The sequence below is a fragment of the Xenopus tropicalis genome, chromosome 5 (genome assembly GCF_000004195.4).
Source record: "Xenopus tropicalis strain Nigerian chromosome 5, UCB_Xtro_10.0, whole genome shotgun sequence".
Taxonomy (NCBI): Eukaryota; Metazoa; Chordata; class Amphibia; order Anura; family Pipidae; genus Xenopus; species Xenopus tropicalis.
The window spans coordinates 5,362,104-5,374,772 of NC_030681.2; the positions used below are offsets into that span (position 1 = coordinate 5,362,104).

Genomic DNA, 12,669 nt, shown 5'->3' on the forward strand with positions numbered 1-12,669 from the left:
CCCGGAAACGTGTCAGGTAATAAGGCACCTCAGGCTTGGGCACTGCCACTCAGGCTTCATTAGCAGCCGGCCACTTGGCCAGAGGATCAATCTTTGCAACCTGCCCCATCAGCATATACTTCTTCTGCTCCCTGTCCCATCAGAATTCGCTCCCCTTGTATCAGAATTCACTCCCCCTCCCAACTGTGCTGTGTAATCTGAGCTACCAGCAGCCAGAGCTGCAGCAGGAAGCTACTGAGACCAAGCTAAAATGGCAGCCGACCACTTGGCCAGAGGATCAATCTTTGCAACCTGCCCCATCAGCATATACTTCTTCTGCTCCCTGTCCCATCAGAATTCGCTCCCCTTGTATCAGAATTCACTCCCCCTCCCAACTGTGCTGTGTAATCTGAGCTACCAGCAGCCAGAGCTGCAGCAGGAAGCTACTGAGACCAAGCTAAAATGGCAGCCAGCCACTTGCCAGAGGATCAATCTTTGCAACCTGCCCCATCAGAATATGCTTCTTCTGCTCCCTCTCCCTTCAGAATTTGCTCCCCTCCTATCAGAATTCACTCCCTCTCTCAACTGTGCTGTGTAATCTGAGCTACCAGCAGCCAGAGCTGCAGCAGGAAGCTACTGAGACCGAGCTAAAACGGCAGCTGCTATCTTAAACAAACAGAGGGAGCTTCTAGGGCTCCAGGTGGCACTAATGTGGCAAATCTATTGGCAGTAAAATGCCAAAATGCCTTTCCTTCCCCTTTAAATGGGAACTCCGGCTTCCGAACCAAAATTTGTTAGAGCCCCACGCAACCCAGAAACCCCTAATTTTATATGCTGAAATCCAGCTGCAAAACAGTTCTTCTCTTTCTGCATCATTTGAAATCCTGGCAGGGGAGGAGGGACTAAAACACTGATGTTACAAATTGTAACAACTTCTCCCCAGCTTACAGACAGCATGCAGGAACTACATACCCCACAATGCATTGCACTGGGATGTTCCTTTCCTTATTGACATCACATGTGCAGCAGGGGATTGTGGGATTGGGAGGAGGCAGGCTGAGGGACAGGCGACTACTGTTACATTTTGAGTCAGCCAGACCAGCAGGGGAACAGGGGCGGGGCTTAGGGAACTGCTCCAAACCATATTATTACATTAAACATCATGTAAACTGATATATATTGCAAAGTTTCTTAAAATTATGTTTACTTGTCAAAAAGCTTAAGTTGTGTTTGGGTGGAGTTCCCCTTTAAAAGTAGAGGTGACCCCCTTTTTTCATTTTTTTTAATACAAAACCAATTTATTTTCATCAGGATTTTTTTTTTTTTATCTACAAATATTTTTCAGCTGCACCAGTTCCCGGGGGGTAATTTGGCCTCCCAAACAGGAGGGGCAGCAGTGAGTCTTTGCCCAGAGCCAGAAGGACTCGCTTTACATTTTCCTCATCTTTTTCTTGGGTCGTTGGTTAAAGACGGGGGAGGAGCCCATGAGGCTGTCAGGGGAGTGGGAGGCGTAGCTGCCCTCCGACCCATTGGGGCTCCCCGGCATGGCGGAGTCACTCATACCCGACATGGCTTCCTCAAACACGTCATTGCCCAGAACGCTGTGTCCGTGTACAGTCCCCTCCTCGTTCTCCTGGGGCTCCATTTTAACCTGCGCCAGACTCCATAGCGGTGAGGTGTTAACATCAGATCCTGCAATTCAACAGAATTATTGTCAGATCCCATATGTATAAATACAAATATACAGAGAAGGAATGTTCTGGGCACACAATAAGCTGTACCCCCATACTGTACTGTCTAAGGGAAACTCTATGGCACCCCCTACCCATATGTATAAATACAAATATACAGAGAAGGAATGGTCTGGGCACACAATAAGCTGTACCCCCATACTGTACTGTCTAAGGGAAACACTATGGCACCCCCTACCCATATGTATAAATACAAATATACAGAGAGGGAATGTTCTGGGCACACAATAAGCTGTACCCCCATACTGTACTGTCTAAGGGAAACACTATGGCACCCCCTACCCATATGTATAAATACAAATATACAGAGAAGGAATGGTCTGGGCACACAATAAGCTGTACCCCCATACTGTACTGTCTAAGGGAAACACTATGGCACCCCCTACCCATATGTATAAATACAAATATACAGAGAGGGAATGTTCTGGGCACACAATAAGCTGTACCCCCATACTGTACTGTCTAAGGGAAACACTATGGCACCCCCTACCCATATGTATAAATACAAATATACAAAGAAGGAATGTTCTGGGCACACAATAAGCTGTACCCCCATACTGTACTGTCTAAGGGAAACACTATGTCACCCCCTACCCATATGTATAAATACAAATATACAGAGAAGGAATGTTCTGGGCACACAATAAGCTGTACCCCCATACTGTACTGTCTAAGGGAAACTCTATGGCACCCCCTACCCATATGTATAAATACAAATATACAGAGAAGGAATGTTCTGGGCACACAATAAGCTGTACCCCCATACTGTACTGTCTAAGGGAAACACTATGGCACCCCCTACCCATATGTATAAATACAAATATACAGAGAAGGAATGCTTTGGGCACACAATAAGCTGTACCCCCATACTGTACTGTCTAAGGGAAACACTATGGCACCTCCTACCCATATGTATAAATACAAATATACAGAGAAGGAATGTTCTGGGCACACAATAAGCTGTACCCCCATACTGTACTGTCTAAGGGAAACACTATGGCACCCCCTACCCATATGTATAAATACAAATATACAGAGAAGGAATGTTCTGGGCACACAATAAGCTGTACCCCCATACTGTACTGTCTAAGGGAAACACTATGGCACCCCCTACCCATATGTATAAATACAAATATACAGAGAAGGAATGTTCTGGGCACACAATAAGCTGTACCCCCATACTGTACTGTCTAAGGGAAACACTATGGCACCCCCTACCCATATGTATAAATACAAATATACAGAGAAGGAATGTTCTGGGCACACAATAAGCTGTACCCCCATACTGTACTGTCTAAGGGAAACACTATGGCACCCCCTACCCATATGTATAAATACAAATATACAGAGAAGGAATGTTCTGGGCACACAATAAGCTATAGCAATGCTGTTACACAATACCGTACATTCTTTGCTTTACCTTAGGGTGTATTTTCCCTTAAAGCCCAGTAAATAAACCCATTTCTGAGCAGCCTGCATCCAATAAACAGCAGGAGCCAGTGCCTTGTGAAATCAAAGCCTCTCAGAACATTCCGTGCAATCAATGATCAGCGGAGGGCCCCTACGTGCCGCTCAGTTCATTAGCCCGGCGAGGAGAGAATTTCGGAAACCAAAAAAAAAAAAAAAAACATTGCTTCTTGGAGCTGATTGAAAAGCAAATTGATTTCAACTCCAATCCACTTTAGCAGGCAAATAAGTGGGTTTGCATAGTAATTCCAGCTAAGCATCATTTCAGCTTAATAGCACGCTTCGTTCGGCCGCACAAGTATGGCAGCGCCTCTTCACATTTAATGGCGCTAATAGTAGGAACGGGGAGAATAATACTATACATGGCTGCTATTAAGTTAGATCATTTATAGATAAAGGCTCCGCCACTGATACAGGGGCTATTATGGGCCATATTATCCCTCGATCGGCACCGGCACAGAATAACAAGCGGGCGGCTCTGTGCAAGGACACGGCAACCCCCCAAAACTACTGGGGCAGAGATCCCAGCACCCACATATCACTCCAACTTGCAGCGCAGCAGTAAAGTGTGCCTGAGTCTGAGCTATCACCCAGCGCTACACATTAGAACTGCTTTCAGCTAACCTATTGTTTCTCCTACTCCCATGTAACTGGAGGAGTCCCAAGCCGGACTTGGATTTCTTACTATTGAGTGCTATTCTGATACCTACTGGGAGCTGCTATCTTGCTCCCTTCCCATTGTTCTGCTGATTGGCTGCTGGGGGTGAGGGGGGGGGGATATCACTCCAACTTGCAGCGCAGCAGTAAAGTGTGCCTGAGTCTGAGCTTTCAGAAGGAGCCAGCGCTACACATTAGAACTGCTTTCAGCTAACCTATTGTTTCTCCTACTCCCATGTAACTGGAGGAGTCCCAAGCCGGACTTGGATTTCTTACTATTGAGTGCTATTGTGATACCTACTGGGAGCTGCTATCTTGCTCCCTTCCCATTGTTCTGCTGATCAGCTGCCGGGGGGGGGGGCGGGGTGAGGGGGGGATATCACTCCAACTTGCAGCGCAGCAGTAAAGTGTGCCTGAGTCTGAGCTTTCAGCCAGCGCTACACATTAGAACTGCTTTCAGCTAACCTATTGTTTCTCCTACTCCCATGTAACTGGAGGAGTCCCAAGCCGGACTTGGATTTCTTACTATTGAGTGCTATTCTGATACCTACTGGGAGCTGCTATCTTGCTCCCTTCCCATTGTTCTGCTGATCGGCTGCTGGGGGTGAGGGGGGGGATATCACTCCAACTTGCAGCGCAGCAGTAAAGTGTGCCAGAGTCTGAGAACACAGTTTTGATGCTGTAGGACCACAGGTGATCCAACATGTTAGAAAGTGAGTCACGTTGGCAGATAAGTGAGGAGGAGCCAAAGCACAGCAGAACAGAACAATAGAAGGTGCTCATATGGTACCAGTACATTTGGCCCATAGGCTAATCTGTCAAACAACATAGAGTATTGGGCAGTGTATGGCCACCTTGCACGAGGGTGTTTCCTAATACTCAAGGGACTGTCTGCTTGAGTACAGCAGCTGTTTCTTGCTTTATGGCAGGGATCCTAGGGGCAATAGACTCATATGACTTCTCATTCTTTATGTAAAAGGCTCATTCATAGTCACAATAGTTTATATATATATATATATATATATATATATATATATATATACAGTGTATATATACAGTGGTGTGAAAAACTATTTGCCCCCTTCCTGATTTCTTATTCTTTTGCATGTTTGTCACACAAAATGTTTCTGATCATCAAACACATTTAACTATTAGTCAAAGATAACACAAGTAAACACAAAATGCAGTTTTTAAATGAGGGTTTTTATTATTTAGGGAGAAAAAAAATCCAAACCTACATGGCCCTGTGTGAAAAAGTAATTGCCCCCTGAACCTAATAACTGGTTGGGCCACCCTTAGCAGCAATAACTGCAATCAAGCGTTTGCGATAACTTGCAACGAGTCTTTTACAGCGCTCTGGAGGAATTTTGGCCCACTCATCTTTGCAGAATTGTTGTAATTCAGCTTTATTTGAGGGTTTTCTAGCATGAACCGCCTTTTTAAGGTCATGCCACAACATCTCAATAGGATTCAGGTCAGGACTTTGACTAGGCCACTCCAAAGTCTTCATTTTGTTTTTCTTCAGCCATTCAGAGGTGGATTTGCTGGTTTGTTTTGGGTCATTGTCCTGCTGCAGCACCCAAGATCGCTTCAGCTTGAGTTGACGAACAGATGGCCGGACATTCTCCTTTAGGATTTTTTGGTAGACAGTAGAATTCATGGTTCCATGTATCACAGTAAGCCTTCCAGGTCCTGAAGCAGCAAAACAACCCCAGACCATCACACTACCACCCCCATATTTTACTGTTGGTATGATGTTCTTTTTCTGAAATGCTGTGTTACTTTTACGCCAGATGTAACGGGACACGCACCTTCCAAAAAGTTCAACTTTTGTCTCGTCGGTCCACAAGGTATTTTCCCAAAAGTCTTGGCAATCATTGAGATGTTTTTTAGCAAAATTGAGACGAGCCATAATGTTCTTTTTGCTTAAAAGTGGTTTGCGCCTTGGAAATCTGCCATGCAGGCCGTTTTTGCCCAGTCTCTTTCTTATGGTGGAGTCGTGAACACTGACCTTAATTGAGGCAAGTGAGGCCTGCAGTTCTTTAGATGTTGTCCTGGGGTCTTTTGTGGCCTCTCGGATGAGTTTTCTCTGCGCTCTTGGGGTAATTTTGGTCGGCCGGCCACTCCTGGGAAGGTTCACCACTGTTCCATGTTTTTGCCATTTGTGGATAATGGCTCTCACTGTGGTTCGCTGGAGTCCCAAAGCTTTAGAAATGGCTTTATAACCTTTACCAGACTGATAGATCTCAGTTACTTTTGTTCTCATTTGTTCCTCAATTTCTTTTGATCTTGGCATGATGTCTAGCTTTTGAGGTGCTTTTGGGCTACTTCTCTGTGTCAGGTAGCTCCTATTTAAGTGATTTCTTGATTGAAACAGGTGTGGCAGTAATCAGGCCTGGGGGTGACTACACAAATTGAACTCAGGTGTGATAAACCACAGTTTAGTTATTTTTTAACAAGGGGGGCAATCACTTTTTCACACAGGGCCATGTAGATTTGGAGTTTTTTTTCTCCCTTAATAATGTAAACCTTCATTTAAAAACTGCATTTTGTGTTCAATTATGTTATCTTTGACGGTTTTTGATGAGCAGAAACATTTAAGTGTGACAAACATGCAAAAGAATAAGAAATCAGGAAGGGGGCAAATAGTTTTTCACACCACTGTATATGGGGTTATTTGTGCAACCTTTATACAATGACAAGTGAAGCAAAGAGCTAATCGCTCTAAGGGCAAACATTGTGGCATGGTGTCTTTTGGTACTGCTCGTTTGTCAGTCAAGTTTAAGTCCCGGTACAGCAGCACAGAGACTGGATGGGTGGAGTTTGAACTTCCACTCTAGCCCATCCAATCCCTACGCAGCTTTACTGGGACTTGAAGGGGTTGTTCACCTTTGAGTTTTTGCAAATTTGCAATTGGTCTCCATTTTTTATTATTTGTAGTTTTTTAATTATTTCAGTTTTTGTCCGGCAGCTCCCCAGCTTGGTGTTTCAGCAGCTGTTTGGTTCCTAGGATCCAAATTACTGTAGCAACAAGGGTGTGGTTTGAATGAAAGCCTGATATATGAATAGGAGAGGGGCTGAATAGAAAAATATAAAGTAATAGTAATATAAAGTAAATAGTATAAAAAGTAATAGTAATAAAAAGTAACCGTAACAATAAAACTGGAGCCTCACAGAGCAATAGGGTTTGGCTGCCGGGGTCAGTGACCCCCATTTGAAAGCTGCAAAGAGTTTGAAGGAGAAGCGGAATAATTCAAAAACTATGAAAAACAAATAATGAAGACCAATTGAAAAGTTGCTTAGTATTGGCCTTTCTATGACATACTAAAAGTTAACTATAAAGGTGAACCCCTTTGAACTTCACTGACAAATGAGTCCAGAGCAATTGCCCCCCCCCGATGGCAGCACAAAATACATGGAGGGGTAGATTATTCTTTACTGGAGTTTAGCTTGAAACCAAAGCTGCCAGCGTGACTCTGGTCCTACGGAGAAAACGTCCCTAAACGCCTTGATTTTCTGAAATAAATCACCGCTTTATTGCAGCAGATTTAACCACTTCCTTACCAGAGGGCTGAGGCGACGAATCGACTTCGATGTTAGCAGAGAACCTCTCGCTCTGAGCGCCTAGGACTCCGACAGGCAATGACTGGTCCCCGGGCGCTAGGTCCCCCTCCAGCTCCTCGTTGATGGGGAAGGTTATGTCGGTGAGGGGCTCCTCTTTGATCTTCACCGGTTTGGTGTCTTCAGAGGCCCTTTCGGGGTGCACGATGTTCTCATACTCCTCCGAGAGCTGCTTGCTGACCTGTAGCGCCAAATACACAATGGGGGTGTATTTATTTATTATAATATACAAGTTTCAGCGAGTCATGTGACAGAAATGACATCATAATTTACAGTTTGGTCCCATAGGGAAATGACCAAACTGTATACCGTATTTTCCGGCGTATAAGACGACTTTTTAACCCCGAAAAATCTGTGCCAAAGTCGGGGTTCGTCTTATACGCCGGGTACTTACCTGCACCTTGCTTCCTGGCAGGGCTGCCATCAGGGGGGCATGGGGGGGGGACCATCTTCCCGGGCCCTGCTTCCTCCGGCTCCGGTGGTGTCCTCCGCTATGTGCCGCGTAGCCACTCCTCCTGCCGCTCCGGTGGTGTCCCCCACTATGTGCCGCAGCTCCCCGCTACTTCTGCACTTTTATAAGGTTGCGGCCCGTGCGTACTGACGTCACACGCACGGGGTGCAACGTTATAAAAGCGCAGAAGTAGCGGGGAGCTGCGGCACATAGCGGGGGACACCACCGGAGCGGCAGGAGGCAGCTGGGAACTGAAAGATGCTTGGGGGCCCTGGGGGAAGCTGAAGGATGCTTTGGGGGGGCCCTGGGGGAAGCTGAAGGATGCTTTGGGGGGCCCTGGGGGAAGCTGAAGGATGCTTTGGGGGGGCCCTGGGGGAAGCTGAAGGATGCTTTGGGGGGCCCTGGGGGAAGCTGAAGGATGCTTTGGGGGGGCCCTGGGGGAAGCTGGAGGATGCTTTGGGGGGGCCCTGGGGGAAGCTGGAGGATGCTTTGGGGGGGCCCTGGGGGAAGCTGGAGGATGCCTTGGGGGGTGCCCTGGGGGAAGCTGGATGATGCTGGGGGGGCAGAAGGATGCTTGAGAGGGGCCTGGGGGGAGCCGGAGGATGCTGGGGGTGCCCTGGGGGAAGCAGGAGGATGCTGGGGGTGCCCTGGGGGAAGCAGTAGGATGCTGGGGGTGCCCTGGGGGAAGCAGGAGGATGCTGGGGGTGCCCTGGGGGAAGCAGGAGGATGCTGGGGGTGCCCTGGGGGAAGCAGGAGGATGCTGGGGGTGCCCTGGGGGAAGCAGGAGGATGCTGGGGGTGCCCTGGGGGAAGCAGGAGGATGCTGGGGGTGCCCTGGGGGAAGCAGTAGGATGCTGGGGGTGCCCTGGGGAAAGCAGGAGGATGCTGGGGGGGAGCGGAGGGTTCGGTTCTGCAAGCCACAGGGTGGTAGTATATTCCAAACTCTATATTTTAACTGGAAAAGTTGGGGGTCGTCTTATATGCCCAGTCGTCTTATACATATATGAGTATGGGTTACCTGCAACATGTATGTGTGATAATCCTTAATACGCTGCTGCCAAAACTTCTGTAGAGACAGGACACTCCCGATGCCCATTTCATGGAAGACTTGCTCCACGGCATCTTGGAACGGCGTCTGCCCCAGTCTCGCTTCTCGGTCCACGTTGAATCGCAGCATCTTGGTAAATTTCAGGCAGTACTCGTGGGCAATGTCGGTCAGGGTTTCCAGAACACTTTCATTCGCGGACTCGAAGCCGGCGTGGGCCAGTATGGTGGCTACGGACTGGTACATGAGCTGCCGGCAGGAATGGTAACCGAGCTCTGTGACAGGTTCCCCTTTCCCTCTGAGGAATGAAAAATATAAAAATATCAGTCTCCAGTCTTGTTACATAAAATGTCATCTCTTCACCCGACTGCCATGTAAGCTGCCATCAGTGTGTTCTGGTAGATACAGCTTAATAAGTTCCTTCCACTCCCCCCATAAGCTTCATTCAGAGTGTTCTAGTCCCACCCACTGCTGGAGTCACTGACTCCCTGCCACATTCCCAGTAAATTCCCATCAGTGTTCTAGTCCCACCCACTGCTTGAGTCACTGACTCCCTGCCACACTCCCATTATGTTTCCATTTGAGTGTTCTAGTCCACTCAATGTTTGAGTCACTGACTCCCTGCCATAGTCCCAGTAAATTTCCATTAGTGTTCTAGTCCCACCCACTGTTGAAATCACCGACTCCATGCCTCGCCCCCTGTAAACTTCCATAAGAGTGTTCTAGTCCCACCCACTGCTTGAGTCACTGACTCCATGCCTCACCCCCCTGTGAACTGCCATCAGAGTATCTGAGTCCCACCCACTGCTTGAGTTACAGACTCATTGCCCCATCCCCTGTAAGATGATATCAATGTTCTAGTCCCCCCCCCCCCACTTCTTGAATCACAAACTCCCTGCTCCTCCACTTAAAAAGCTGCCATTAGAAGGTTCAGGTACCTCCCACTGCGAGGCACAAAGACGTACCTTTAGGGGTATATTTATCATGCTTTGTAAAAAGTGGAGTGAAGCATTACTGGTGATGTTGCCCAGGGCAACCAATCAGCTATTAGATTTCAACAGCAAACAAATCATCTGATCTGATTGGCTGCTATGAGCAACATCACTGGTAATGTTTTACTTCACTTTTTACACAACATGATAAATATACACCTTAATGTACAGGGCTGCAGACACAAGAAGTACGATATAATACCTGTAGAATTCACTCTCAGGGTCGCTGTGCCGAATCTGGAATGGCAGCTTGGGGACCTTACAGTCCTGGGGCAGCAGATCCTCTGGGAGGGCAGGAGAGGTAGGCCTGAGGGGTAAAGGCTCGCTCTCCTCCACCTTCATACCCTCCACCTGCTGCTGGTTCTGAGCCTGAGCGCCGGCGATGAGGCCCCGCAGTCTGCGGTTATGCTGGATGAGCTGAATGGTGTGGATAGTCAGGCTGCAGGGTTCAGAGGGAATGTCCAGCATAGTGGTAGGCCGGGGCTTATTGGCCGATGGCTGGTGTAGGGGAGGCTCCTGCATTTCCACCGTTCGGAACTCGCGTTGCAGGAGATCAAAGGAGCTTCTATTGGCCTGCCCAGAGGAGACTGGGATCTCGCCCCAATAGCGCATCATCTTCCCTCTCTTTGTGTCAGTGATTATAGTCACACAATCAATGGACTCTCATTCAGCTATGATATCTCTGTCATTCTGGGCCTCTCTCTGCCGCATCAGCCGCTTCTCTTATATTAATCACCTGCATGGCGCAAAGTAACAAAAAGTACAGTGAGAAAATAGATATGGGATCCCTTATCCAGAAAGTTTAGAATCACGGAAAGGCCATCTCCCATAGACTCTATTATAAGCAAATAATGCTAATTTTTAAAAACGATTTCCTTTTTCTCTGTAATAATAAAACAGTACCTGTACTTGATCCCAACTAAGATATAATTACCCCTTATTGGGGCAGAACAGCCCTATTGGGTTTATTTAATGGTTAAATGATTCCCTTTTCTCTGTAATAATAAAACAGTACCTGTACTTGATCCCAACTAAGATATAATTACCCCTTATTGGGGGTAGAACAGCCCTATTGGGTTTATTTCATGGTTAAATGATTCCCTTTTCTCTGTAATAATAAAACAGTACCTGTACTTGATCCCAACTAAGATATAATTACCCCTTATTGGGGGCAGAACAGCCCTATTGGGTTTATTTAATGGTTAAATGATTCCCTTTTCTCTGTAATAATAAAACAGTACCTGTACTTGATCCCAACTAAGATATAATTACCCCTTATTGGGGCAGAACAGCCCTATTGGGTTTATTTAATGGTTAAATGATTCCCTTTTCTCTGTAATAATAAAACAGTACCTGTACTTGATCCCAACTAAGATATAATTACCCCTTATTGGGGCAGAACAGCCCTATTGGGTTTATTTAATGGTTAAATGATTCCCTTTTCTCTGTAATAATAAAACAGTACCTGTACTTGATCCCAACTAAGATATAATTACCCCTTATTGGGGGCAGAACAGCCCTATTGGGTTTATTTAATGGTTAAATGATTCCCTTTTCTCTGTAATAATAAAACAGTACCTGTACTTGATCCCAACTAAGATATAATTACCCCTTATTGGGGCAGAACAGCCCTATTGGGTTTATTTAATGGTTAAATGATTCCCTTTTCTCTGTAATAATAAAACAGTACCTGTACTTGATCCCAACTAAGATATAATTACCCCTTATTGGGGGCAGAACAGCCCTATTGGGTTTATTTAATGGTTAAATGATTCCCTTTTCTCTGTAATAATAAAACAGTACCTGTACTTGATCCCAACTAAGATATAATTACCCCTTATTGGGGGCAGAACAGCCCTATTGGGTTTATTTAATGGTTAAATGATTCCCTTTTCTCTGTAATAATAAAACAGTACCTGTACTTGATTCCAACTAAGATATAATTACCCCTTATTGGGGGCAGAACAGCCCTATTGGGTTTATTTCATGGTTAAATGATTCCCTTTTCTCTGTAATAATAAAACAGTACCTGTACTTGATCCCAACTAAGATATAATTACCCCTTATTGGGGGCAGAACAGCCCTATTGGGTTTATTTAATGGTTAAATGATTCCCTTTTCTCTGTAATAATAAAACAGTACCTGTACTTGATCCCAACTAAGATATAATTACCCCTTATTGGGGCAGAACAGCCCTATTGGGTTTATTTCATGGTTAAATGATTCCCTTTTCTCTGTAATAATAAAACAGTACCTGTACTTGATCCCAACTAAGATATAATTACCCCTTATTGGGGGCAGAACAGCCCTATTGGGTTTATTTCATGGTTAAATGATTCCCTTTTCTCTGTAATAATAAAACAGTACCTGTACTTGATCCCAACTAAGATATAATTACCCCTTATTGGGGGCAGAACAGCCCTATTGGGTTTATTTCATGGTTAAATGATTCCCTTTTCTCTGTAATAATAAAACAGTACCTGTACTTGATCCCAACTAAGATATAATTACCCCTTATTGGGGGCAGAACAGCCCTATTGGGTTTATTTCATGGTTAAATGATTCCCTTTTCTCTGTAATAATAAAACAGTACCTGTACTTGATCCCAACTAAGATATAATTACCCCTTATTGGGGCAGAACAGCCCCCCAGGAGCCCCCCATTACCTCACACAGTCAGTCCGGTTTCCCTGTGTCCCAGACTGGGG

General features: G+C 45.9%; 1 protein-coding gene across 1 annotated transcript; it reads right to left on the minus strand.

Moving 5' to 3' along the window:
• Positions 1-1,269: 1,269 nt before the first annotated feature.
• supt7l (SPT7 like, STAGA complex gamma subunit) lies at positions 1,270-12,645 on the minus strand. The gene is made up of 5 exons (NM_203690.1): positions 12,629-12,645; positions 10,165-10,698; positions 8,944-9,268; positions 7,419-7,656; positions 1,270-1,671 (listed from the first exon to the last, which is right to left on the minus strand). Exons 2-5 carry the CDS (start codon positions 10,575-10,577, stop codon positions 1,409-1,411), a joined length of 1,239 nt encoding a protein of 412 aa, NP_989021.1. The 5' UTR covers positions 10,578-10,698; positions 12,629-12,645; the 3' UTR covers positions 1,270-1,408.
• Between the last annotated feature and the right edge of the window lie 24 nt (positions 12,646-12,669).

What these genes read in the sequence shown, in the direction of transcription:
- supt7l (NM_203690.1), bottom strand. Translation starts at nt 10,577, where the DNA reads ATGATGCGCTATTGGGGCGAGATCCCAGTCTCCTCTGGGCAGGCCAAT. An exon ending in CCTGAGAGTGAATTCTACAG is followed by an intron (nt 9,269 to 10,164) that starts GTATTATATCGT and finishes TTCATTCCTCAG; the next exon opens with AGGGAAAGGGGAACCTGTCA. An exon ending in ATCACACATACATGTTGCAG is followed by an intron (nt 7,657 to 8,943) that starts GTAACCCATACT and finishes TTGGCGCTACAG; the next exon opens with GTCAGCAAGCAGCTCTCGGA.